The following is a 27,113-nucleotide window of genomic DNA, read 5'->3' as shown; positions in this document are numbered from 1 at the left end:
GTAAAAAAGGAGATCATCAAGTGGCTAGATGCAGGAATCATATACCCTATTTCTGATAGTTCTTGGGTGAGTCCTATACAATGTGTGCCAAAAAAGGGTGGAATCACCGTTGTGGCTAATGAAAAGAATGAACTTATTCCAACAAGAACAGTCACAGGATGGAGGGTGTGTATGGACTACAGAAAGTTGAACAAAGCAACAAGAAAAGATCATTTTCCCTTGCCTTTCATTGATCAAATGCTTGACAGATTAGCAGGCAAGGAATTTTATTGTTTTTTGGATGGGTATTCTGGGTATCATCAAATTGCTATTGCACCAGAGGATCAAGAGAAGACAACTTTTACATGCCCATTTGGCACTTTTGCGTTTAGAAAGGTATCATTTGGCTTGTGTAATGCTCCATCTACTTTTCAGAGGTGTATGATGGCTATATTTTCGGATATGATAGAGCAAGGAGTGGAAGTCTTCATGGATGATTTTTCTGTACTTGGAGATTCTTTTGATGCATGTTTAATGAATTTGGCGCGAGTATTGCAACGTTGTGAGGAAACTAACTTGGTACTCAATTGGGAAAAATGTCATTTTATGGTTCAAGAAGGCATTGTTCTTGGTCATAAGGTGTCGAGCAAAGGTTTAGAGGTTGATAAAGCTAAGTTGGAAACTATTGAGAAGCTTCCTCCACCAAGTTCTGTTAAAGGTGTTAGAAGTTTTCTTGGCCATGCGGGTTTTTATAGGCGATTCATCAAAGACTTCTCAAAAATTTCAAAGCCCTTGTGTAATCTTTTGGAGAAGGACACGAAATTTCTCTTTGATGATGCTTGTGTTGCAGCTTATGAAGAACTGAAGAAGAAATTAGTTTCCGCACCAATTATCATTGCTCCGGATTGGAGTCTGCCGTTCGAGTTGATGTGTGATGCTAGTGATTTTGCACTTGGAGCAGTTTTGGGGCAACGGAGCAACAAAATCTTTCATTCAATATACTATGCTAGTAAGACTCTTTCTGGTGCTCAACTTAACTACACAACAACAGAGAAAGAATTACTTGCGGTGGTGTATGCTTTTGAGAAGTTCAGATCATATCTTGTGGGTACTAAGGTGATTGTATATACAGACCATTCCGCCATCAAATATCTAATTGAGAAGAAGGATGCAAAGCCTCGTTTGATTCGGTGGGTTTTACTCTTGCAAGAATTTGACTTAGAGATCAAAGATCGAAAAGGTTCTGAAAATCAAGTTGCTGATCACTTGTCTAGGTTGGAAAATAAGGAGGATTCTGACAATTCTCAAATCATCAATGATTCTTTTCCTGATGAAAAACTTATGGCTATCACCAATAAGGGTCTGCCTTGGTTTGCTGATTTTGTTAACTATTTGGTGAGCAATATTATTCCGGCTGAGCTTAATTATCAACAAAAGAAAAAGTTTTTGCACCAGGTTAAATCTTATAGATGGGATGAGCCTTATCTTTTCAAGCTCGGGCCAGATAATGTTTTAAGAAGATGTATTCCCGATGATGAGATAGAAAGCATCTTGAATCATTGCCATAATTCTCCATATGGTGGTCATTTCCAAGGTGACAGAACTGCAGCAAAGGTCTTACAATCAGGTTTTTACTGGCCCTCTCTTTTTAAAGATGCTCATGAATTTGTGAAAAGATGTGATAGATGCCAACGTACAGGGAATATTTCTAAGAGGAATGAAATGCCTTTAAATTATATTTTGGAGGTTGAATTATTTGATGTTTGGGGTATTGACTTTATGGGACCATTTGTGATGTCATTCCGAAACCAATATATCCTATTGGCAGTGGATTATGTCTCTAAATGGGTTGAGGCCATAGCAACCCCTACTAGTGATGCATCTGTGGTACTTGAATTTCTCAAGAAGAATATATTCAATCGATTTGGAACTCCAAGAGCTATCATCAGTGACGAGGGAACACACTTCTGTAATAAGCAGTTTGCAGCTTTGTTGTTAAAGTATGGTGTTCGTCATAAAGTAGCATGTGCTTATCATCCTCAAACCAATGGACAAGCTGAAGTGTCTAATAGGGAAATCAAGCAAATTTTGGAAAAGACGGTGAATGCAACAAGAAAAGATTGGTCAAAGAAGTTAGATGACAGTCTTTGGGCTTATAGAACCGCTTACAAAACGCCACTTGGACTATCTCCTTATCAGTTGGTTTATGGAAAATCTTGTCACTTGCCAGTGGAATTGGAACACAAAGCTTTTTGGGCAATTAAGAAGCTTAATTTTGATTTCATTGCAGCTGGAGAGAGGCGTCTCTTAGAATTGAATGAGCTTGAGGAATTCCGATTGAAAGCTTTTGAAAGCTCCAGAATTTACAAAGAAAAGATGAAGAAATGGCATGACCAGAAAATTGTACCCAAGGTAATTGAGGCAGGTCAAATGGTGCTATTATTTAATTCAAGGCTAAAAATCTTTCCGGGCAAGCTCAAATCACGTTGGTCAGGGCCTTTTAGAGTAATTCATGTTGAATCACATGGTGCTGTTGAAGTTGAAGATATAAGTACCGGGAGAACTTTCAAGGTCAATGGGCAAAGATTAAAGCCTTACTTGGGTGGGGACATTGATAGAAATGCCTCATCCATCACTCTTGGAGAGGTATGAAGGCCAAGAATAGTCAAGCCATGACTCTAAATAAGGCGCTGCATGGGAGGCAACCCATGAGTTTGTATATTATCAGGTAAAAAAAGAGTAGTTATTTTCTTTAATTTGTAGATTGTTTTTTTTCCCCCTCCCATTTGGTGCAGTAATCTGTTTGTTGAGTGTTTCAGGGATGTAGAGGAATTTATTATGCATTAAAATACATCTTGCATCCTTGGAATGATTTTTGGGCATGTGTTTGAAGGCAAAAGTAAGGTCATACATGTGTGCCTTATACTTGGTGTGATTGTGTGAAGCATGTTCATGGAGACATGGAGTTAAAGAGCTTTGTCATGCTCAAAGTGGGGAACAACTCTGGTGAATTTTAGCACGTTGACATTCGAGTGCTAAACTTGCACGTTCATGCCGCTCTAATTTTTTTCCCCAGGCCTCTGTTAGATTTTTACATGTTGGCATGCGAGTGCTGGTCGCAGCATGATCATGCAGCTCCTCCTACTTGCTCCCTGATGATTTTGGGCATTTTAGCATGCTCGTGTTGATATGAGCATGTTCATGCTACTCTCCTATGTTCCCTCGGGTGAAATTTGGCATAATAGCATGCTTGTGCCAATCACAGCATGTTCATGCAGTGGGTTCACTCTTTAGCCCCTGATGTTTTTGCAAACATATGCATGCGAGTGCCAACCATGGCACGGTCGTGCAGCAAGCTTATTGTTCTCTGGTAGATTTTTGCAGGTTAGCACTCTCGTGCGGAGTAGTGCATGCTCGTGCAACCAAACTTATCATGTCCCAGGCTATTATTATGGCATGATCATGCCCACGATCATGTTGCACACCACGTTCGAGCAAACTACACCTCCCTGCTGCTTTTGTATATTAATTTTCTAACCACTAGCATTATAAATTATTTATAAGTTTATTTATATAAATAATTTAGATAAACCCTTTATAAATATTATTTTTATTTATTATTTATTTTTATTTTTATTTTTGTTTTTGTTTTTGTGCTTTTGTTTTTGTTTTTGTTTTTTTGTTGTTGTTTTGTTTTGTTTGTGAAATATTACTATTATCTTGTTTAAATAATATATTCTATATATTATGCTATATATGATATAAAAATATCTTTTTCCTTTATTTTCTTTCTTTATATATGTATGAGTAATTTATATATTATCTTCTTTAGGTCTTAGTATATATATATATATAAAAAATTGTATTATATATGTTTCATATTTATAATCATATTGTTTACTTTTTTTTTTTATTATTCTTTATTCTTGTTATAATATGTGTGTGTATATATTATTATTATTATTATATTATATATTATTATTATTATTATTATTATTTATTTTTTTATTATTATTTTTTTTTTACTTGTATATTTGTTGTAGGTGTTTTGTACAAGTGTCCTACTAATACTTCTAACCCTAGCAGCATGTACAGAGGAGTCTAACCAGGCGCACGCAACAAAAACATAGCATACCCAATCTCTGCAAATTCACCGGTGTGTCAAACTAGTTCCATACATTGTTTCGTGAGAGATTTCTGGCTACCGAGACAACATGAGAACAAACGGTGTTGGAATGAAAAGAAAAGCACAGCCTGCACAGTTTACCGACAAGAATCCTGGCTCCAGTGCTAAGCAAAAATCAGGGAAGACTCCTGTTGCTGGTTTGATGGACAAGAATCAGCTGTTATCGACATCGTCGGTACGTTCTAACAAGGACAAACTCTTACATCTCAAAAATTTAACAGCTGATCAAAGAATCAAATATGATGTTTTAGCAGCCCGGGGCATACTTCCAAACCGATATGCAGATAAACAGGCACTTGCAAGTATTGGTCTCTTAGATGATGTTACCAAATTGTTGGAGGGGATAGGCTGGGTGCAGTTGCTTGATTTTAATGCTCCATCTTATGCAGAGCTTGTGTATGAGTTCTTGAGCACATTTGAATTTAAAGAGCCTGGTCCAGTTTCAATGGCAAGTATGTTTCACTTTCAGTTAATGGGAAAACCATATGTGCTGAGCGATACAACTCTAAGAAAAATTTTTGGTTGGTACAATGGTTACCAAAGAGACCCTCCTGAGTTTGATGAAAAAGAATTTTGGCAAACACTAACGACAAAGAAATCTGCAGCATATTCAGGGCGAACTTCTAAGGCTTCCACAATGGTAGACCCTGCATACAGATACATCTATAAATTGTTCGCATATACACTATTTGGTCGTGGGAGCATTGGTCCGGTATCAAAACCTGAATTGACTATATTGTATTGCGTTCACAAAAAATCCAAAGTGGATTTCGCAATTCTGTTTGGTAAACGGATGAACGAGGTGATAGCTCAGAAAGATGGTCCAATAGTGGTTGGTGGTTTTGTAAGCATGATTGCTTCACATCTCAAAATTTCTGATCAGTCGCTTTCTTCTCTTACTATGCAGCCAGCCAAGATTCTTGATTTCTCAACATTGGTTACTATGCGCTTCATACGTTTATCAGGGGACCGATATGAGATTATACCTCCGGAAAGTAGAAACACTTCTTTAGAGCCGGTAGTGGAGCCACGAGTTAGTGAGCCAGTAGTGGAGAATAACTCTGTTGCTTCGTTGGTTAATCGAGTAGCGGTGCTCGAAGACGTTGTTAATGATTTAAAAGCAGATATCAGAGTTGTTCGCACGGATATTTCAAATCTACACGAGAGCATGTCTAGACAATTGACAGAGGTCTTGCACTGCGTCAGGCATCAGGGTCCGCCTCATATGCCTTGACACCTAGGGGAGTTCTCTTTCTTTTCTTTGTAGTTAAATATTTTATTTTATTTTATTTTTTTTATTTTTTTTAGTTATTAGTTCTCTTTTAGGAGAAGTAGTTAGTTATTTTGTTCCTTCAGAGTCATTGAGGGCAATGTCTCACTCAAGTGTGGGGAGGTACTCTCAATAAAAAAAAAAATTGAAAATTTTGAAAAATTAAAAATAACTCTAGTCTTATAAAATAGTTGGATGATCATATCATGTTAAGATAGATACTCATGCATTGCATATATTAGTTCATATAGTAGTATTTTATGTTAGTTCATTGCATAACATAGCATGATCCCATAATGTAATATCCCAAGTTAGTAGCCTATGATGATACTATGTGTAGCATGTTTTTATTATACTCTTGCTATGATCACATATTAGCAATGTTACGTGCATAGTGTCACTAGTGCAGAGCTTATTTATTGACACAAACTATCATGCTCTTGAATTTCGAATTGAGACTTAGGTACACTTACTTCTTGAGGGGTAGCCACTTGTTGATGATTAGAATTTTGTCTATTCCCTTTTGAGCTTAGTACATAAATGCTTAAGTTTGAGATGACTTTGGGGTGTAAACGTGTTCGAAAAAAAAAAAAAAGAGATTAATAAAGCATCAAATACTCCTTTGAGATCAACGGGTGACACACATGAGAGGGACGACCCATGTACTTGTGCTGGTAATAAGTGCAATTGTACTTGAAAGATATTTTCTTGGTGACTTTTCATTACCCTTGATTACTGGAGAATTATTTGGCTTAAAAAAAAAAGAAAAAAAAAAGAGAAAAAGAGCTTGTGAAGTCTTTAGGTGGTCGTAACTCACTTGCCCTGAGGAGCGTCCTGACCTTAGACCGAGCATGTGAAAAAAAATAGTAGTATTATAGCAATAAAAAGAACACATAGAAACTCCTAGTCATCTTGAATGATAGCTAGTTCTAAGTAGCAAAGTGTTTAGGATCTATTCTAGTACTCAACTTAGGAGCTATTAACTCACATGATTTGTCATGTTGAAGTTCGTATATCTTTGTTCTTAATTCAAAGAAGAGCATGTTGTTAAGAAAAGCACACACGCACACTCTGCATTTTTGTTCACTAAGTTGTGATATTGTGGTGTGAGCTTGATGTGTCGAAACTTGTTGCACATCCTGAGGGTTATCACTGATTTGGGAGACACTATTACTATTGGGATCCATTGCATTTTAATTGTTAGTTGCATTCATGTAGTTGCAGTTCTTGTGTTCTTATGGTCATCTATATTATTATTATATGAGCTAGATGGATTTTGTGGGTACATTCACTATAGGCCCTCACGAGACAAAACTCGTCCCACTAGGGCTGCCTAGGGGTTTAAAGGCTTGTTGCATATGCTCAATGCAATCGTGTCGCCTCCGAAAGTGGTGTTAATAAGTTTAGAAGTAATTTTTATTTGCATTCTTTCTTTGCCCGAGGACGTGCAAAAGTTTAAGTGTGGGGATGTTTGATGTGTGATATTTATAACACACATTTTTCCCATATTTTAATTACTTTTGCATGAAACTGGATTTTATTTAATATATATTTTCATGTTTTCTTGTAGAAAATAAAGAATTATCATAATAGAAGGAATGGAGCAAAAAGTGCATTATTTGAAGTGATTTCTAGCAAAATTCGGATTTTGGGATTAATTGTGTTGTGTTCATTGTTTTGATCATAGCCGGAGTTCTGTAAGTCCGTTTTGGGCCCGTAAACAGCCGTTGGAAAGCTTGCGAGAAGACCTTTAATTCAAGTAAGGTTTCAGAATTTATTGACATTCCAATCAGCCCAGAATATGGCCAGAAGCAGAAAGTCCGAATTTTCTACTTTGAAGTCCTATTCTATTTGAGAAACTTATTTGTAGTATTTATTTTATTCAAAATATAGTATAGGTAAAATAGATCAGTTATTGTTTTGTTTTCTAATGGGCTTGGGAGTTACATGGGCCAAGAGACACAAAAACATCACAGGAGAGAAGTTACAAAAATGAGACAATAGACACAGGGAGGGAGATACAGAAAGAAGTTGCACGCAAGAGAGCAAGGAGGAAGAAAGCAATTGGAAGAGACAAATATAGAGTTTTTCTTCTCTTCTTTACCTTTCTTAATTGTAACATGGATTTGATGTCTTTATACTTGTGTTTAGTTCTTAGTAGTGTGATGTTGAACTAATTTCTCTTATAGGCCTTTAATGGATTCTATTGATTATATATAAGTTGTTTCTTCATTTCTCTATTCTTGTGGTCATATTGATTGCTTATGTTGATTTGTGCATATTGCTTCTCAAGGATTGATCACCTTTGAGATTGAACTAGTAACTTAAGAGGACTTGGGAGAGAAATCTTAAGTTTGGACTCAATCAACATAGCCTAAGATTAAATTTTTATATTGATTTGTGGTTGGGACAGGAATGTACCTAAGCACCTTGGGTAGTCGATTAAGGTGATGTTTAATGCTATTTATGAGTTTAAATTCTACATAGGGATATGGGGGTTAATTCATAAATAAGAGTCATTTGAGATTCGGAAGGTCCTTATGAATACTTGTTAGCCTTAGATTAGTAATTAGATTAGACCATGAGAATTGATGTATGATGAGATACTTGTTGATATCAAAAGATGAAGTTTTAGGCCTATCTTGTTAATCTTGTCATTGAAGTTGTGTTAGTTAGTTCTCTAGTGTTAATTATTTTAACTTTTTTTAGCCAATGTGTACTTTAACTTGAATTAGGAGAACAATGGTGTATGGTACTTAACAACTTATTTTTAGTCTCTGTGGGAACGAATAAATATACTACTTGTAACGATACGTGCACTTGCGTATAAGTTGTAAAATCGCTAACAGCTACTCTTTCCCATAATTAAATAATCTCAAACAAAATCAGATTAAAATTTTCAAACTACTATATTCCATAAATAATCTGAAACAAAATCAGATTCTGAAACTTACTTCTAATATAACCGAAAGTAAAAAAGGTAGTTCTAATTTTTGATATTTTTAATCCAAAAATTCCAGAAAATTAGAAAAATAGAACGGAGCGATGTGAGAGGCGCCACCTGCACGCCCCTCGCTTCTCCTTTATATAAGTATATTGATTGTCCAGATATCATTTAGTAAAATCTGACGTTTTCAATTTGAGGAAAAAAACGTTCGATTGTGTAACGTTTAACCCCGGCAAAACGCTACACGATCTAAAAAAAGATTAACTTAATTAGACGCTGCATTATATAGCATTCTGTTAGGGTTAACCTAACATAACGTTAGACGATGTTGCGTTCTTGTAAAAAATCAAAACGCTGCACGATATAACGTTACCGAAATAATATTTTGCAGTCATTTTTTCAGATTTTTAGAGCATTAATGCTGGATATAGCGATAGTGAGTGCCGTATCTTCTTGTTAGAAGTTTTGGTTTGTGTCGGAAAAAACTAATCAATCAGCTATTTGCCGTTTTATGAGAAACAACTCATTCAATTCGCTAGTCAAAACATCTATTTCAATCAGCTAGTCAAAACATCTGATTCAATTCACTAACCGTTAATTGTTAACCGCTAATCCCCAAACATGACCATTACATATTAACTTATTAAAAGTACATGTACAAAAAAATTTGTTAGCCTTTTTTTCAAGTTTTACATGATTTTTAATTGTGTATATATAGTTTCTTTGGGCTAGAGAGCAAGAATGTGTCTTCATACAATTTTATTAAATTAAAATTTTGCCATAATTAATATAATATATTTTAATATAAACAATGATCAGCATTTTTAAATTTATTATAAATATATATTTTAGAGATAATATATGATATATGTCATTAATTTAAAATCATACAAATATTAAATTTATTAACTTCATTAGATGTGGAGTTATAATTTTGTAAAATGGGATGAGATAATCATATAATAGCTAATAAAATTTTGAGTTATTCTGGCAAAAAGAGAAATTGAGTTATTATATTTCAAATTTTGCAATTATAATATTATTACACCCACTACTTTTACCTATTACACCCACTATTTGTCTATTTTATACTATTTTTTTATTAAATAAACATTATTACATCCATTATTTTTCCCCATTTTACCAAATTTTAGTAGGTCCCGCCACTTTACTTTTTTTAAACTAAATTTACCGTTTCTTACTACTACATTTTTCTCCGTGAAAATCAAACCACCCAACATCAATTTGCACTGAGGTAGTATTAATATAATCCATATAGTAGGGTGAATAGTTAGGAATCTGGATACAATTTGAGACTTGTTCATGCTTTTGGCAATTGGCAGCTTCTTCCCCGTTATATCTGTCACACTAATTGTAATATCTAACGAGTAAATGCAGTCTAAATATTTCTACCCATAACTTTCAGTTGTGAATATCTTTTATTCCTCTATGTTCTTTCTCTTCATGTTATCTTGAAACCGCCAAGACCAAATAATTCATAAACTTCTATGTGTGGGTCACGGTATCAAAAATTATAAGAACATGTTATGTATATAGGAATATACTAAATTATTCAAAGCATGTATCAACTATTCCAATACTACTAATTATTCTCAGCATTTATATACTATTTATTCTTAACAGTTGGAATGAGATATGATCGCATTGGACCCTTAACAATTGATTATTTTAATTGATTATAAAATAATTTTTATTTAATATCTAACACTAGAGATCCAAATCTAATTAATATATTATATTTTAATTATTGACAAAATAATATATTCACATAACATTAATGAGATCTATCATATCATCTCTATCATATTTATTGAGATATTTTATTGATATCAAAAATATTTATACCAAACTCTATTGTTAATATAGAATTTAATACGATTACAAGATGTTATAATATAAAACTTTTTAAAATCTTTAGACTCTAAGACCTTATTCAAAATATTAATTTAGTAAAATAGAAAATTATATTAATTTAAAGATTATATATTCAAAATCTTTAGATCTTAATAAATTATTTAAAAAGGATAGTAATAAAATACATCTAAAATCTTTGAATTTTAAGATGATATTCAAAAGATGAGGAATTAGATAACATTTCTGCAAATTATAACATATTATTCATATCAAATAGTATTTAAAAGAACAAAATATTTATTGTAATATATATAACTCTAAAATAAATGCCTCCTATATCTTAAAATCCAGATTGAATCTATGAGATTTTATATTAATTTTTGTATCTTTTAATATGTGCAAGATTTTAGTGGATCTTTGGTAGTTGGTACCTCAAGATAATCCCCAAGCATTGAATTCTAAAAAATCTTGCATATTATAAATTGTAGTATTGTACCCTTGATTGTGGGGTCAAGCAGGCAGGTGTCCAGGTTCTAAGAAGAGCACTACCAAAAACTCCCCTGCAGAGCTAGAGAGTCTTGTAAAATCAAGTATGGTATTTTTTGTGCAAACAAAATAGAAATGGAAGAAGTCCAATCTTTTAACATCAATCTGGCTTACTCTATTAATTTTTTGTCTGGTTTTTTATTGCTGGGATTGGGAATTTCTCACTGCTCTTTTGCTCTTTAGTTGTTCTATTTAAATCCATTAGTGATTCATGTAATTTATTCTTTTGATTATTTATTTGTTTGTTTAAGATACACAATACAGATTGTTTTTAATCCAGGAGAAGATGGCCTCGAGGACACCACCGTTTCTGACAAACACGTATCAGCTGGTTGATGATGAGAGCACAGACAGGATCGTGTCCTGGAACCAAACTGGAGATGCTATCGTTGTTTGGGACACTGCTGAGTTCTCCAGGGATGTGCTGCCTAAATACTTCAAGCACAACAACTTTTCTAGTTTTGTGCGCCAACTTAATACCTATGTAAGTTTTTCACGTGCACATCTCATGTATACGATTAAATGTTGGTAAATAGATATTTTTGAGATATGATTTATTTTATGTTGTACTCTTTCTTTGAAGCACATCTTATGTATACGATTAAATGTTGGTAAATAGATATTCTTGAGACATGTTTTATTTTATCGGTTTTTTTATGGTGTGCTCATGACACACACTAAGTGCTAAATTCTATGAATTTTGAAAATTTTTGATTGGTTTACACTCTCTAATAATGGTGGACCCCTGCAATTACAAAAACCACGCCAATCAAAAACATCCAAATTTATGGAATTTAGCGCTTAGCATGTGCCATGGGCACACGGGACAAACCCTTGTTTTATTTATTTAGTTGACAGAATGTTTTATTCCTTTTTACAAAGATGTGATTTGAAAGTTTTTGATTGGAATTTTTGATTGGTTTACACTCTCTAATAATGGTGGACCCCCTACAATTACAACAACCACACCAATTAAAAATGAATTCAGAAGTTTTTGATTGGCTTACACTCTGTAATAATGGTGGATCCGCTGCAATTGCAACAACCACACCAATCAAAAACATCCAAATGAAATTTAGCGCTTAGCATGTGCATGGCCACACCGGACAAACCCTTGTTTTATTTATTTAGTTGACAAAATGTTTTACTCTTTTTTTGAAAGATGTTATTTGACATTTTGATACAATCAAATAAATGTGTTTTTTAGAATAAAAGACGAGAATTTCATTTAAAAGGTATAAATCATACTACTTCTGTTCTACCAGATTTTTTAGGTTATTTTTGGCACGCATTTTGAGACTCGTATAAAGTATACTGACAAAATGTTGTTTTTTTTTAAAAATCTTGAAAAAAAAGTTTGAATTTTAAACTTTTATTCAAAAAAGAAAAAATTAAATATATGTTATAAAATTATAATTTACAAGAGTCTCAAAATGCATACAAAACAATGTACGTAAATAATCAGGTGGGACGGAGGGAGTATATAAGAGTCTCCCTCAAGATAGGGAGACAAAAATTCATTTGGACAGCAGTAAATATGAAATTCTAGTAAATTCTAGTCACTAGATCAGCTATCTTGTTTGCTTGTGATTGCATTACTAAATTTTTTATTTTCAAATTTTTTTTTTAAAAAAATAATATTAATTATATATATGTTTGTTGTGAAAAAAGTTTATAATTTTAATTATATAGTCAAAAAGTTTAAAAATATTTAAAAAAATCAAATAAATCATATTTTAAAATGGAGGGAGCCATTTTCTCTCGATTGGATTTGTTTCCATCATTTGTATCATATGCATGTGTATTTAATTTTCACGTAAATGTTCTTAATTTCAGGGCTTTCGGAAGATTGTGCAAGAAAAATGGGAATTCAAGAATGAGAACTTCAAGAAAGGCGAGAAGGAGCTTCTACTCCAGATCCAACGCCGGAGAATTGAAAATCGTTCTCTCGCTTTGACTGTCAACACCGGAAATTCAGGCAGCCCTACCGCTGGCCAAACAACTCCAGCGAACTCCGAAGTGGACCTAGTCTCTGGCTCAACATCCCACATCTCACTTCCGAAAAACACCGTGATCATCGACTTGGCAATGGTACACCAATATGAGGCGATATCTAAAGAGCACGAGAGGCTCAAAATATTGCATGAGCAAGTGTGTTCTGAACTCGCTGAGTCAAGGATCAAGTGTGAGGAGTTGACTGGGATTCTGCTTCAGCAGAGGGAAGTGGGGTCAGAGATGAAAAGTCAGAGCTGTGGGTCCACTGCTGGTGCTGTTTGTGTTGGGGACAAGGGCAAAAGTGTAAATGTCGTGAATGGTGGTGACCAAAATGATGACGAGGACCCAAAAAATGTGAAGATTTTTGGGGTGATGATGAAACAGGAAAAGAAGAGGGGTGGAGATGAAATTTTTGATTCTTGTGGGGGCAGTTCCGGCAACAAAGAAAGGAAGATGGGAGGAGAGAAAGTTGGGACATCTTAAGCGGCCAACGAGGTGATCAAACGTTTCTCCATGAGAAGAGAAACAAAAGTAGTCTTTTTCTTTTTCCTTTTTTAAGGAAATAAGAATTTATAGACACAGCAAATGTTAAAAAGACCGGCGGTTTTTTTTTCCTTTCATTTTCTATATTTCAAATTTCAAACTTTTTATGAACTCATAGCGGGTCTTATCTGGTTACCTGCAAATGAAATTTCATTTGTGTTTTGGTAATGTTTGGTTTAGAATTTTTCTGTTTGCATTTTTATTATGTTGATAGCTTATTGTCCCTGCCAGAGACGGAGTTAGCATGCATGTCGCAAGGCACTTGTTCTCATGATTTCTGAAATATTTTTTGTGTTTGCGGTATGAATTAGTAAGTTATATGTGTAATTTATAGTCCTATTGTGCAGGATCTGGAAGCATTTTTTCTGTACGAATATGACGCCGTCAACTTATACTTGTTATTATCGGCTTTTGTAATTCAGTTTCATTTTTCATCAACTTCTTGTGTTTAACATGCATATCTAAAACTTTTTAGAAAAGTAGAATTAAGTTATAGAAATTTTATAGTTTATGTTTGATTTTTCGTGACAAAATTTTTTTCCTTATTTTTTTGTTTACTGTAGTTAAAATTCTAGATCCATTTATGATCCCGAATAGACTCCCAATAATATTGTTCTTGTAGGTATGAATATTTCAAGTTTGTGTTGAAAATTTCCGGGGAGTATTTACGAAACGAGAAAAGCACCAAAAACAAATAGTTATAAATTTGAACTTTGGAAATTTTCTGGTCCTTGTACACGGCTTTGAATTAGATTACATTTTTTAAACTAGTTTGCTATAAATTTGGACAAAATGCCACTTCGAAATTTACTTCTTGGTGTGACTCGTACACGAATGAGATGAAATTCTCACATACGAGAGTACTGCACGGAGATGTACAAGTTTGTTGTGGCAGAGCTAGAAAGGAACAACATGAGTATATGTCAAATTAATTAATTTAACTATATTTGAAATTAAGTTAGTTCTTCATTTGTATTGTAGTATAATCTGCTAGTTTAAATGTGTTTTGTGATACACTTTTCTTACTTCTTAGCAAGATCGTGATATATAGATTAAAACTTACAAAACAAATTAGTTATACCAAATTAAATCCTCACAAACATTAAGCTCAGAGTGAAAGCAAGGTAGACCACCATCTGTGATGGTCGTAGAGTGGCTCAGTCCCTCTGTATATGTGCACTTCAATAATTCAATACCCATTAGCGTATGGCGGTTGTAACTTGTAAGCTCCGTTCATTTACGTGCAGATTAAAAAAATTTCCAGTTTTTTTTTTATTTAGTGGCAGAATGAGAAGGGCTGCCTCAGAAGTCAGGGGTGATTGACTTCCTCACAGCTTTCAAAAATACTACGATTTTAGATGTGTGTTTTCTTGAAAGATCACAAAATTTAATTAATATTTAAATCAAATCAAGAAGATTAAACATTATAAGATAAGAAGATCTCAAAACAACAACAAAAGAGACTAAAAAGAATCATCTTTAACTCTCTTTAAATCTTATACAAAGAAGTTTGATACAAAAAAAATTAAAAACATTAGACTTAATTGTATTAAGGAGAACATTTCACAAAACAACAATAAAAGGAACTCAACACAATCATCTTCAATTCACATACAAAAGAGGATTAAAGACATTAAACTTAAAACTATATTAACAAAGATAAGATGTTCTTAAAAAATAAAGTTAATGCACTCCTAATCTCAGGGTCATGGGGATTAGATGAAGATGTTCTTGAAAATAAAGTTAATGTAATCCTAATCTCAGTATCAGCGGTATAGATGAATTCTCAGAACAAATAAAATTGTAGATATCACTTGTGATCTTAGTACTATTAATGCAAAGAAAAATGTTAGCCTATTATTCATGATAAATCACTATCACCTTATTTTTTTTTTAATTATACATCAACACTTAGTAAGATATAAAAATGAAGATATATAAGCATTTTGTATAAATCAATTTTTGCAAAAAAATGAATTAGGAAGTTGTTTACTAACCTATAAATATATGTTACATAAGCTCTGATTCAGAAGACTACAAAAATTTAGTTATACTAACTCACAACGTTTATTATGGGGTAAAGAACTGGGAAATATATGTAGACTCGCTATATCATTTTTAGAAGAAGGTTATTGGGTCACTGATATAAAATCATACTAGTACTTATTATGAGTCTATACTAATCCACGCTAAATATATATTAAATAAAACCTGTAGTTAGTTTTGGTACATGTATTTATCACAAAGTTTACAACTGTTTTTCCATTTTTTACTAGGTCTTTCGTTTATAAGATAGCTAAGACTAACATTTATTTATATCATAACTGGAATAAAGGCTACGTGTATCCAGTTTTATTATTATGTCAGTACTAACCCGCCTAAAATATATCAAAAATTGAATTAGGGTTAAATGTATGTATGTGCGAGTCCCGCTTAAAGTATATTAGAAATTAAAGTAGGGTTAGGTGTGTATCTATATATGTTAGTCCGAATCTATACTAATCTAGAGATGAATAATTATCATACATCAGTGTCGAGAAATATTTATTCTTCTTACAATTTAGACTAGGGCTGTTAGTAATCGTGTACTCGGTATTAAAATTATTAATATGTTTATATATGTTAATAAAATCGAGGACTATTTTTATTTTAAAAAAATTAGTTATAAAGTATATAAATTAAAATCAATACTACTTTTATATATATATATATATATATATATATATATAGATATATAGATATATATAGATAAGTAGTTAGGAGTACATATGATACGATAACAAGTAATATTAAGTATTTATCACTTATTCAAACTCTTTTATTAATTAGGCTCATGAAAAGAAATTCAAGTTTACACAAGAATAAAGATAATATCTTTTTATTAAATAACAAAATAATAATATAATTATCATTTTTACCATACTTCCTAAATCTTGACATATTACGAAATAAAGTCTACATTATTTTTTATCATGCATATAAATTAAATTTTCAAATATTTATTTAAAACAAAAAAAATGTTAGTTTAAAAAAATAAAAAATATGTCTTGTCAAAACAACATTATTGGTAGAACTCAAAAAAATTACTATTTTATATGTTAATATTATTAGTCTTTTGAAAAGACAAATATATTAAAATATATAAAGAGGCCATACAAATATTTAATAAGAAAATTTCTCCATTTCTCATTCATATGTTATTGCTAAATTAACTTTTATTTATATATTTATAATGATATTAAAGTGTCATTTTGACACTAAACAATTAATTATTTTAATTGATTATAAAATAATTATTATTTAATATTTAACACTAAAGATCCAAATGTAATTAATATACTCCCTCCGTTTTGAAATATAGGTCGTTTGACTTTTTTGCGCGTATTTTTAAATTTTTTGACCGCATGCTTAAAATCATTATTTTTGAAATTTTCTTTTCTTGAATAATAATATCAATCACATATTTTTATTCAAAAGAAAAAAATTTCAAAAATAATAATTTTTAGCATGCGGTCAAAAGACTTGGAAACTCGTGCAAAAAAGTCAAACGACTTATATTTCAAAACGAGGGGAGTATTATATTTTAGTTATTGATAAAATAATATATTCACATAACATTAATGAGATTTACATATCATCTCTATCATATTTATTGAGATATTTTATGGATATCAAAAATATTTACACCAAACTCTATTGTTAATATAGAATTTAATACGATTACAAGATGTTATAATATAATTTTTTTTAAATCTTTAGACTCTAAAACCTTATTCAAAATATTAATTTAGTGAAATAGAAAATTTTATTAATTTAAAGATTATATATTCAAAATCTTTAGATTTTAATAAATTATTTAAAAAGGATAGTAATAAAATACATCTAAAATCTTTAGATTTTAAGATGATATTCAAAAGAATGAGGAATTAGATAACATTTTGCAAATTATAACATATTATTCATATCAAATAGTATTTAAAAGAACAAAATATTTATTGTAATATACTCCTTCTATTCCTCTCATTTTCTTACGTTATTTTTGGCACGTTTTCCACACTTATTTAAGGTATAGTTCTGTAACTTTTTTTTTTAATTTGTTTTCTTTGAATAAAAGTTTAATGTTTAAACTTTTATTAAAAAATGAAAATTTTAGAAAAAAAATTATTAAACTATATTTTATCGGAGCCCTCAAAATGAGTGCGGGGACCGACGGAGTATAACTCTAAAATAAATGCCTCCTATATCTTAAAATCCAGATTGAATCTATGAGATTTTATATTAATTTTAGTATCTTTTAAAATGTGCAAGATTTTAGTGGATCTTTGGTACCTCAAGATAATCCTCAAGCATTGAATTCGAGAAAAATCTTGCATATTATAAATTGTTGTATTGTACCCTTGATTGTGGGGTCAAGCAGGCAGGTGTCCAGGTTCTAAGAAGAGCACTACCAAAAACTCCCCTGCAGAGCTAGAGAGTCTTGTAAAATCTAGTATGGTATTTTTTGTGCAAACAAAATAGTAATGGAAGAAGTCCAATCTTTTAACATCAATCTGGCTTACTCTATTAATTTTTTGTCTGGTTTTTATTGCTGGGATTGGGAATTTCTCACTGCTCTTTTGCTCTTTAGTTGTTCTATTTAAATCCATTAGTGATTCATGTAATTTATTCTTTTGATTATTTATTTGTTTGTTTAAGATACACACATACAGATTGTTTTTAATCCAGGAGAAGATGGCCTCGAGGACACCGCCGTTTCTGACAAACACGTATGATCTGGTTGATGATGAGAGCACAGACAGGATCGTGTCCTGGAACCAAACTGGAGATGCTATTGTTGTTTGGGACACTGCTGAGTTCTCCAGGGATGTGCTGCCTAAATACTTCAAGCACAACAACTTTTCTAGTTTTGTGCGCCAACTTAATACCTATGTAAGTTTTTTACGTTCACATCTTATGTTTACTTATTCAGTTGACAGAAGATTTTACTCTTTTTTGAAAGCACATCTTATGTATACGATTAAATGTTGGTGAATAGATATTCTTGAGACATGATTTGTTTTATTTATTTAGTTGACAGAATGTTTTACTCCTTTTTTTAAAGATGTGATTTGACTTTTTGACATATATCAAATTAATGTGTTTTTTAAAATAAAAGCGAGAATTTCATTTAAAAAGTATAAATCATACTACTTGTGTCCTACCAGATTTTTTACGTTACTTTTTTAAACGTATTTTGAGACTCGTATCAAGTATACTTACAAAATGTATATTTTTAAAAAAATTCTGAAAAAAGGTTTGACTTTTAAACTTTTATTCAAAAAGAAAAAAATTAAGTATATGTTATAAGTACAAACAATAAATAATCAGGTGGAAAGGTGGGGAGTATACAGGAGTCTCCATCAAGAGAGGAGACAAAAATTGGTTTGGACAGCAGTAAATATGAAATTCTAGTCACTAGATCAGCTATCTTGTTTGCTTGTGATTGCATTGCTAAAAATTTTATTTTCAAAATTTTCTTCTTTAGAAGAATAATATTAATCATATATATGTTTGTTGTGAAAAAAGTTTATAATTTTAATTATATAGTCGAAAAGTTTAAAAAATCAAATAAATCATATTTTAAAATGGAGGGATCCATTTTCTCTTAATTGGATTTGTTTCCACCATTTGTAGCATATTGATGTGTATTTAATTTTAACGTAAATGTTCTTAATTTCAGGGTTTTCGTAAGATTGTGCAAGAAAAGTGGGAATTTCAGAACGAAAATTTCAAGAAAGGCGGTAAGGAGCTTCTACCCCAAATTCGTCGTCGAAGAATCGAAAGCCCTTCTCCAACTTTGACTGTTAACGCCGGAAATTCAGGCAGCCCTGCCGCCGGTCAAATAACTCCGGCGAACTCCGGAGGGGACCTAGTCTCCGGCTCAACATCCCACCCCTCTCTCCCAAAGAACAGCGTGATCATCGACTTGGCAATGGTACACCGGTATGAAGCGATATCACAAGAGCACGAGAGGCTCAAAATATTGTATGAGCAAGTGTGTTCTGAACTCACTGAGTCAAGGATCAAGTGTGACGAGCTGACTGGGATTCTGCTTCAGCAGAGAGAAGTGGGGCCGGAGATGAAAAGTCAGAGCTGTGGGTCCAATGCTGGTGCTGTTTGTCTTGGTGACAAGGGCAAAAGTGTAAATGATGGTGAGGAAAATGATGACGGGGACTTCAAAGATGTGAAGATTTTTGGGGTGATGCTGGAACAGGAAAAGAAGAAAAGAGCCAGAGATGAAATTTTTGATTCTCGTGGGGGTGGTTCCGGTAACAAGGAAAGGAAGACGGGAGAAGCTGAAGCAGCTGAGGGGATAAAAGTTGGGACATCCTAGGTGGCCAAGAGGTGATCAAACGTGTTCTCATGGAGAAACACAAGTTTTTTTTTAGCATAATTCTAGGAAATAAAAATTTACAGGCACAGGAAGTGTTAAAAGGACCGGTGGTTTTTTTTAATTTTCATATTTCAAACTATTTTTGAACTCAGAGCAGATCTTATCTGGTTACCTGCAAATGAAATTTCATTTGTGTTTTGTTGATGTTTGGTTTAGAAATTTTTCGGTTTGCGTTTCTATTCTATTGATAGCTTATTGTCCCTGCCAGAGACGGAGTTAGCATGGAGTAGTGGGGATATTTGCTCCCATGACTTTGAAATATCTATGTTTGTCTCATAAACCGGTAAGATATATGCATAATCTAGTCCCATGATGAGGGTTTTGGAGGCATTTTTTTGCACTTATACGACCTGTGTCATGTTCATATGTTCATATGTTTTATAATTTGGTTTTATTTTGGTTCAATTTCTTGTGTTCAGCATGTATACCTAGGTTTTTATAAAAAAGAAGTAGAGTATTAGTTTATAAAGATTTCATAATTTATGTTTATTTTTTGGTGACGTAAATTTTATCCTTCCTTTTCCTATTCTCTCTAATTAAAAATTCCAGTTCCCCGTGCATGGTCCTTGCTAAACCTCCAAATAATATTGTTCTTGTATGTATGAATATTCAAGTGGTGTTGAAAATTTCCAAGGAGTAGTTGTAAATTTGAACTTCGGAGTTGTTCTGGTCCTTGCACACGGCTTTGAATTAGCTTACATTTTTTAAGCCAGTTTGGTTGGTTTGCTATAAATTTTGATGACAAGATGCCATTTTACTTGTTAGTGTGACTCGTATAAGAAATGGGATGAAATTCTCAGATACGAGTGTATGGAGATGTATAAGTTTGTTGTCGCAGAGCTAGAAACGAACATGAGTGTGTGAAAAATTAATTAATCTAGCTGTATATGATATTAAGTTAGTTCTTCATTTGAATTGTAATATAATCCGCTAGTTTAAGTATGTTTTATGATACACTTTTTTACTTCTTAGCAAGATCGTGATACATAAATTAATGCTTACAAAACAAATTAGTTTATACCAAATTTAATCCTCACAAACATCATATCAACTATAAGCTCAGAGTGAAAGTGAGGTTGAACCACCATCTGTGATGGTCTCAGTCCCTCTGTATATGTGCACTTCAGTAAAACTCAATACCCATTAGCGTATGGCGGTTGTAAGCTCCGTCCATATACGTGCAGATTAAAGAAAATACCAGTTTTTTATTTAGTGGCAGAATGAGAAGGGGTCAGGTGTGATTGAGATCCTCCCAACTTTTTAAAATACTATGATGTTTTCCTGAAAGACCACAAAAATTAATTAATATTTGAATCAAGTTGAGAAGATTAAACATTATAAAATGAGAAGATCTCAAAACAACAACAAAAGAGACTCAAAAAAAAATCACGATTAATTCATATATAAAACAAAAGCTTAATACAAAAGCAATATAAAATATTAGACTTACTTGTATTAACAAGAACATTTCACAAAACAACAATAAAAGGGACTAAACACAATCATCTCTAATTCACATACCCGGAAAGATATGAAAATACAGGTATCACTTGTGATCTTAGTATCATTAAAGCAAAGAAAAATGTTAGACATCACGTAGGATGATAATTATTTTCGATACCACTTTAAATTTTATATTTTAAATGATAAAATAACACGTAGTAAAATATAAAAATGAAAATATATGGGCATTTTCATATAAATCATTTTTGCAAGAAAATGAATTATATATGAAGTTGTTTACGAAACTATAAATATATATTACATAAGACTACAAGAATCTAGGTATTACTAACTCACAATTATTTACCCGATTTATTATGTATAATCAACTAACAGATATATATCAGATTATATCATCTTTGGCTATGGATATAAAATTATACTTATTATGTGTTTATACTAACCCTGTAAAAATATATAATAAATAAAATTAGGGTTGCGTGCTAGTTCCAGATACAAAAATTTATAAAAAAGTAAGAAGTGTGTTTTTATTTTTACTATGAATTTCCATTTATAACATTTATTTATTATATATAAAGAACTAAGAAGTGTATATTAGATTATATCTAACTGGAATAAGGGCTACTTGTATCCGATTGTAATTATCATGTCTGTATTTACCGCCTAAAAGTATATTAGAGATTGAATTAGGGCAACATGTATTTAACTTAGTCCGAATCTATAAAATTAGTTTTACCCGCCTAAAGTATATTAGAGATTGAATTAGGGCTACATGTATTTGTGTTAGTCCGAATCTGTAAAATTAGTTTAGAGATAAATATTTATCATAGACAATTGTTTATCCACTATTAAGACTAGGGTTGCAGTAATCATGTACTCGATATTAAAATTATTAATCTGTTTACATTTAAATTAAAAATAAAAGATTATTTTTATTAAAAAAAATATTAATGATAGAATATATAAATTAAAATCAATCGGTAGTTATAGTTAGGAGTATATATGACGGATATGTACACTGGCAAGTAACAATCAAGTATTTATCACTTATCCGAACCCTTTTATCAAATTAGGTTCATATCCAAATTCAAATTTACATTAAAATTAAGACAATAATTTTTATCAAACAATAAAATAATATACAATTATCATATTTGACATACTTACGTGTACATTATTTTCTATCGTGTATAAAAAATTAAATTTTGAAATACTTATTTAAAATAAAAATATGTCCTTGTCAAAATAAAATTATTGATAGAACTTTAAAATAATCATCATTTTATATGTTAATATTATTAGTTTTTGAAAAGATAAATATATTAAACTAAATACAAAGGCCATACAAATAATTAATAAGAAAATTTCTCCATTTCTCATTTATATATTGTTGCTAAATTAATTTTTATTTATATATTTATAATGATATTAAAGTGTCATTTTGTTATATATATAAAATATTATTTAAATAAGCATGTTTTCTTAATATATTCACGTCTCCACAAAACACACTTACAAATGTTTTTTACATCAAATTTTTTGTCCAATTCAAAATAAATGTTTCAAATATCAATATCAAATAAAAAATGAAAAAAATAAGTTAAAAAGTATTTTAGACCAATAATAATATAATTTAAATAGATATTTGTTGTTGATAAAGAGGTTGAAAGAATATGCGACAAATTTATAAAACTTTATGTGAGGTGACAATCAAATATTTGGGAAAAGTGAATAATTGGAAGTTAATTTTTTAGTACATATTTTTTGAAATGTTGATTAGATGATTAATTATATTATTTTTAATTTTTAGGTGAATAATTTAATATTTTTGCTGAAAATGAAAAAATTAAAAATAACGACAATCTCATAATAATAGATATTTAAAAATTTAATTATTTTAACATATAAAAATTATATAATCTTAAAATGTTTAATTTAAATTTGACTCGTTCCTAAATTTGTCAAACAAGTAAAGTTGTTATTGTTTAAGAGTCATGTTATATATGTTTTTATAAAAAGTTGGGATGAAGAAAATTTTATTTTACCAAACAAATGCTTATTATTATACATATTCTTTTAAGTAAAAAAAATAACTACTTTTTAAATAACTAATATTTAATAAATAAGTCCATGTAAGTATTATTATTATTATTGCAAGTATATATGTATTATTCATTTTTTTATAAATAATATTGTATATAATATTATGTGAAAATGTTACTTTATTGTCAATCAAAATTTTAAAATATTATAATATAATAATACAAAAATATTAAATATTATAATATATCATTATTTATTAAAGATATTATTTTGTTTTCAATAATATAAAATAAAAATTAAATAAATTATTTTATTGTATATTTATAATTAATATTTAAAATAATTTTTTGAATATAGCTAATAATTTTAGCTAAACCACGGGAGCAAAAATACTTACGGACTAAAAAAAAATTTAGCTAATTATATTTTAGTTAAAAGTTTTATCTTTAGCCCAAGATGGTCTAACCCAGAATATTTCATATTTAAATCGGCCCATCAGCATTTAGGCCTGCTTATTAGCATTTTGGCCCAATATAGAGCAAATTTATGTTTTGAAATTAGATCAATCAAAGCAATTACAAGAAGACTCTCAAGAACATCCTCTCAAGGAGCATATAATATAGCATGGTATGTATGTGTTAATTTATGACAAACTAACCATGTGTTTGATAGAATTAAGTCGAAATTGTATTTAATTGTGATTGTTTGACATAAATTAGGGTTTCTTAGAGATGAAAGTTATAATTTTTATTTGATTAAAGGTGAAAGATGGGAGCTTTAGCTGCAATCTGATGTGGGGTGTGATTTTATTATTGTTTTTTAGAGTTTATGTTATGATGGTTCTATGATTTATACGGGGAGGCTGATAATTGGTGTTTAATTAAGGATCTTTTGTATTTAGACACAAGATCTGCACTTGGTTAGACTATAGAGCACATGCTTGAGATGTTAGGAAGAAGAAAGATTAGGTTTGGATTGGAGCCCTTGCCATTTTTTTTCGAAAATATCTTTTATTGAGGTTGGGTTAAATAATTAAATTGTTATGTATCTGATTGTGAAGTTGAGATTCGCGAACTGTTAGGTGACTAAGTAGGAGGGAGGGAGGGGTGGAATAGAGGAAAGTTTGTTCTTTTATTGTTCATGATCGACATTTGGATCTGACTACATGATTTTTGACATGCCATTGATGCCAATGAGTTATGTTGGGTTTCCAGACTTACGATCAATTAGGGTTGATTATGAGCTGTATAGAGGGCAGTATAATTCTTCTTTTATTAGTTGATCCCTAAACACTTGATTTTCACAGTGTTATATGAGGTTAAAGATGGAATGAAGGATATAATGGCAAAGAGAAAGAAATGTAACTGTTTTTGAAGAGTTAGTTGTTTATATGATTTGATAGTCTGATGTGCTGCTAAAGTTATTCGATTTAATATTACCTCTTAGGACCTCTTGTATTCTGCTTTAAATGTATAAAGCTCAATTTTCCAGATCCTTGAATATATCTATGATGCATGTATAGATTAAAAAACTTTTTTGTTAGGCAAACCTGTCTAGAGGAGTATCTAGGAAAGATAAGCCCAGAGGACGCCATCATGGGCTAAGTCAGCAGAAAAAGCAAGAGATCAAAGAAGCTTTTGAGCTATTTGATACTGATGGCTCTGGTATGCAAGTGCTCCTGTGATTTGTGTAATTTAAATCTATCCTGAAGTTTCAGTTTATCAACATTGTTTCGCTTCCTTTATGTAGGTACCATTGATGCCAAAGAGCTGAATGTTGCAATGAGGTACGATTCTCATTTCACATCACTGATTAATGCCAACTTCTATCTCCAGGTTTTGCGTAATATATCTAATGTTATCTTTCTCATACCTTGATGCATATTACAGGGCACTAGGTTTTGAAATGACTGAAGAGGTAACATCTATATGCGAACTGTTGATGCTTTGCCCTCTCTACCTGATCCTTAACTAGTAGTGCTTTTTTCATAGGAAGTAGGAACTATTCAAACTCAATTTGCGTAATTTTTATTTACTAAATTCATCAGGATCTTAGTAAATATAAATAGATAAATTCATCAGTGAATTTGTCAAGAGCCTCGCCCACTTTCTGGTATACATTTAACTTTGTGAAGAATCAACTTGCAGTCATTTTATATAAGATTTAGGGGCTAGCGTCTTTCCCAACTTGAAACTTCCCAACGCGGTAGATTACAAATTAAAACTTCCCTTTAGCCACGTTTTTGGTGGGAAGGGGAAAATCACGGATTCCGTACATAGCGGAAGAACTATATGCCTCGCGGACAGCCCTTAGCTTAGCCATTCAAGGAATCACTTTGAGTGATTGATCAGCTGGCCTCGTTCAAAAGATATTCAACTTCGCTGTGGACCTAAATCCATTAAAGTAAAATTTTGCTATTCTAAATTACTTTCAAGGTCTATGAATTGCTTCTATTTACTTTGTATTTTGTACTTTTCATATCTTGAACGTTATAGGCAGAAGTTACTATTCATATGTATTGTACAAGTCATTTTCCTCAACTGACATGAGTTGTGATACCCATTCCAGCAAATTACCCAAATGATTGCTGATGTAGACAAGGATGGCAGTGGTGCAATTGATTTTGATGAATTTGTGCACATGATGACTGCAAAAATGGGCGAGAGGGATTCTAAAGAGGAGCTGACAAAAGCATTCCAAATCATTGACCAAGATAAAAACGTGAATCCCGCTGCTTCATGACTCCTAATTTTGGCTACTCTACACTTAGCATGTATATTAACTAGTACTGTATTCTGTCTGTATATAGGGAAGGATCTCAGTTGCAGACATTCAGCGCATTGCCAAGGAGTTGGGTGAAGCTTTTACAGAGAGAGAAATTCATGAAATGATTGAGGAGGCAGATCGTGACCGTGAGTATTCCTCTTAACATAATAAACTGCACTTGTTTCCTACCTTCTATCCATCTGACTGCAATCTAGCCTTAATGAGTTGCAAACATATGACGTGCCTGTCTAGGCCTACTCAGGCTTTAGCTTATTACTTCTCAGTTCTACCTGTTGCCCACTTCTTACTGTTATTTCTTTTCTGGAATTTCAGGTGATGGAGAAGTAAGTTTTGATGAGTTCATGAGGATGATGAGAAGGACTTCGTATGGATATTAAACTTAATTATGTAATATAGCATGTACACATTTGAGGTGATGCTGATGACTTGTGACCTGACACGAAATATTTGCAATTTTAACTTCAGCTTGTTTAATTTATAGTACATTTTTTATATGTATATCAGCCTGTTGAAGCTTTTGCTAATTATCATGCACGCTTACATAGTACTTTTTAGGAGTACCCTAATGGTAATATATGCAAAAGAGCTAGAGAGATCAACAATTTAGTTTCAGTTGGTTAATATATTGTTTCGAATACAAAAACTAGCGATTCGAAATATTTTTGTTCAGTCACTTGCAATGTCGAATAGATGAAAAACGTGAAGAAGGCGTGGTCCTTGCTTTTAGACAGAAAGTGCTTTGTAATAACCAGATCCACATCTAGGATTCAAATTTTTGGGAATGCCAGCCTAATTTTTGAAAAATACTTTTATATTTTTAATTTTTAGGAAAGTATTTCTATATTTTTTTAAAATTTAAAATAGTAAAATATGTCAATTTGTTTTTTTAGGAAATCACTTATTATTCGTGCTTTTTAGTAGATCCGTCCCGTGTCTCTTATCATGTCCGTCATGATAATAACCAAGCAATTCAAACATGGACCTTGTTTAACATGAATGGCTCATGGCAAGCGAGGGCCATTTCAGACTTGTTTCCAGAAGCTTA

General features: G+C 31.6%; 3 protein-coding genes across 3 annotated transcripts; all 3 read left to right on the top strand.

The window, feature by feature from the left end:
* The first annotated feature begins 11,089 nt into the window (after positions 1 to 11,089).
* Positions 11,090 to 13,281, top strand: LOC108194976 (heat shock factor protein HSF24). The gene is made up of 2 exons (XM_017361911.1): positions 11,090 to 11,287; positions 12,640 to 13,281. Exons 1-2 carry the CDS (start codon positions 11,090 to 11,092, stop codon positions 13,279 to 13,281), a joined length of 840 nt encoding a protein of 279 aa, XP_017217400.1.
* A 4,791-nt stretch (positions 13,282 to 18,072) lies between these two features.
* Positions 18,073 to 19,872, top strand: LOC108194974 (heat shock factor protein HSF24). The gene is made up of 2 exons (XM_017361909.2): positions 18,073 to 18,270; positions 19,061 to 19,872. The coding sequence occupies exons 1-2, from the start codon at positions 18,073 to 18,075 to the stop codon at positions 19,712 to 19,714; spliced, it is 852 nt and encodes a 283-aa protein (XP_017217398.1). The 3' UTR covers positions 19,715 to 19,872.
* Positions 19,873 to 23,801: 3,929 nt separating this feature from the next.
* Positions 23,802 to 26,566, top strand: LOC108193679 (probable calcium-binding protein CML20). Its single transcript, XM_017360446.2, has 7 exons — positions 23,802 to 23,908; positions 24,825 to 24,945; positions 25,031 to 25,067; positions 25,171 to 25,198; positions 25,850 to 26,002; positions 26,091 to 26,193; positions 26,381 to 26,566. Exons 1-7 carry the CDS (start codon positions 23,906 to 23,908, stop codon positions 26,443 to 26,445), a joined length of 510 nt encoding a protein of 169 aa, XP_017215935.1. The 5' UTR covers positions 23,802 to 23,905; the 3' UTR covers positions 26,446 to 26,566.
* Positions 26,567 to 27,113: the final 547 nt, after the last annotated feature.

The sequence above is a fragment of the Daucus carota genome, chromosome 7 (genome assembly GCF_001625215.2).
Source record: "Daucus carota subsp. sativus chromosome 7, DH1 v3.0, whole genome shotgun sequence".
Classification (NCBI taxonomy): Eukaryota; Viridiplantae; Streptophyta; class Magnoliopsida; order Apiales; family Apiaceae; genus Daucus; species Daucus carota.
This window is presented reverse-complemented; position numbering and strand designations above follow the sequence as displayed.

Bases quoted from the DNA above. Each gene is read 5' to 3' on its own strand.
- LOC108194976 (XM_017361911.1), top strand. From the start codon at position 11,090: ATGGCCTCGAGGACACCACCGTTTCTGACAAACACGTATCAGCTGGTT. The intron at 11,288-12,639 runs GTAAGTTTTTCA...TCTTAATTTCAG, and splicing joins TGCGCCAACTTAATACCTAT to GGCTTTCGGAAGATTGTGCA.
- LOC108194974 (XM_017361909.2), top strand. From the start codon at position 18,073: ATGGCCTCGAGGACACCGCCGTTTCTGACAAACACGTATGATCTGGTT. The intron at 18,271-19,060 runs GTAAGTTTTTTA...TCTTAATTTCAG, and splicing joins TGCGCCAACTTAATACCTAT to GGTTTTCGTAAGATTGTGCA.
- LOC108193679 (XM_017360446.2), top strand. The intron at 25,199-25,849 runs GTAACATCTATA...TACCCATTCCAG, and splicing joins GTTTTGAAATGACTGAAGAG to CAAATTACCCAAATGATTGC. The intron at 26,003-26,090 runs GTGAATCCCGCT...GTCTGTATATAG, and splicing joins TCATTGACCAAGATAAAAAC to GGAAGGATCTCAGTTGCAGA.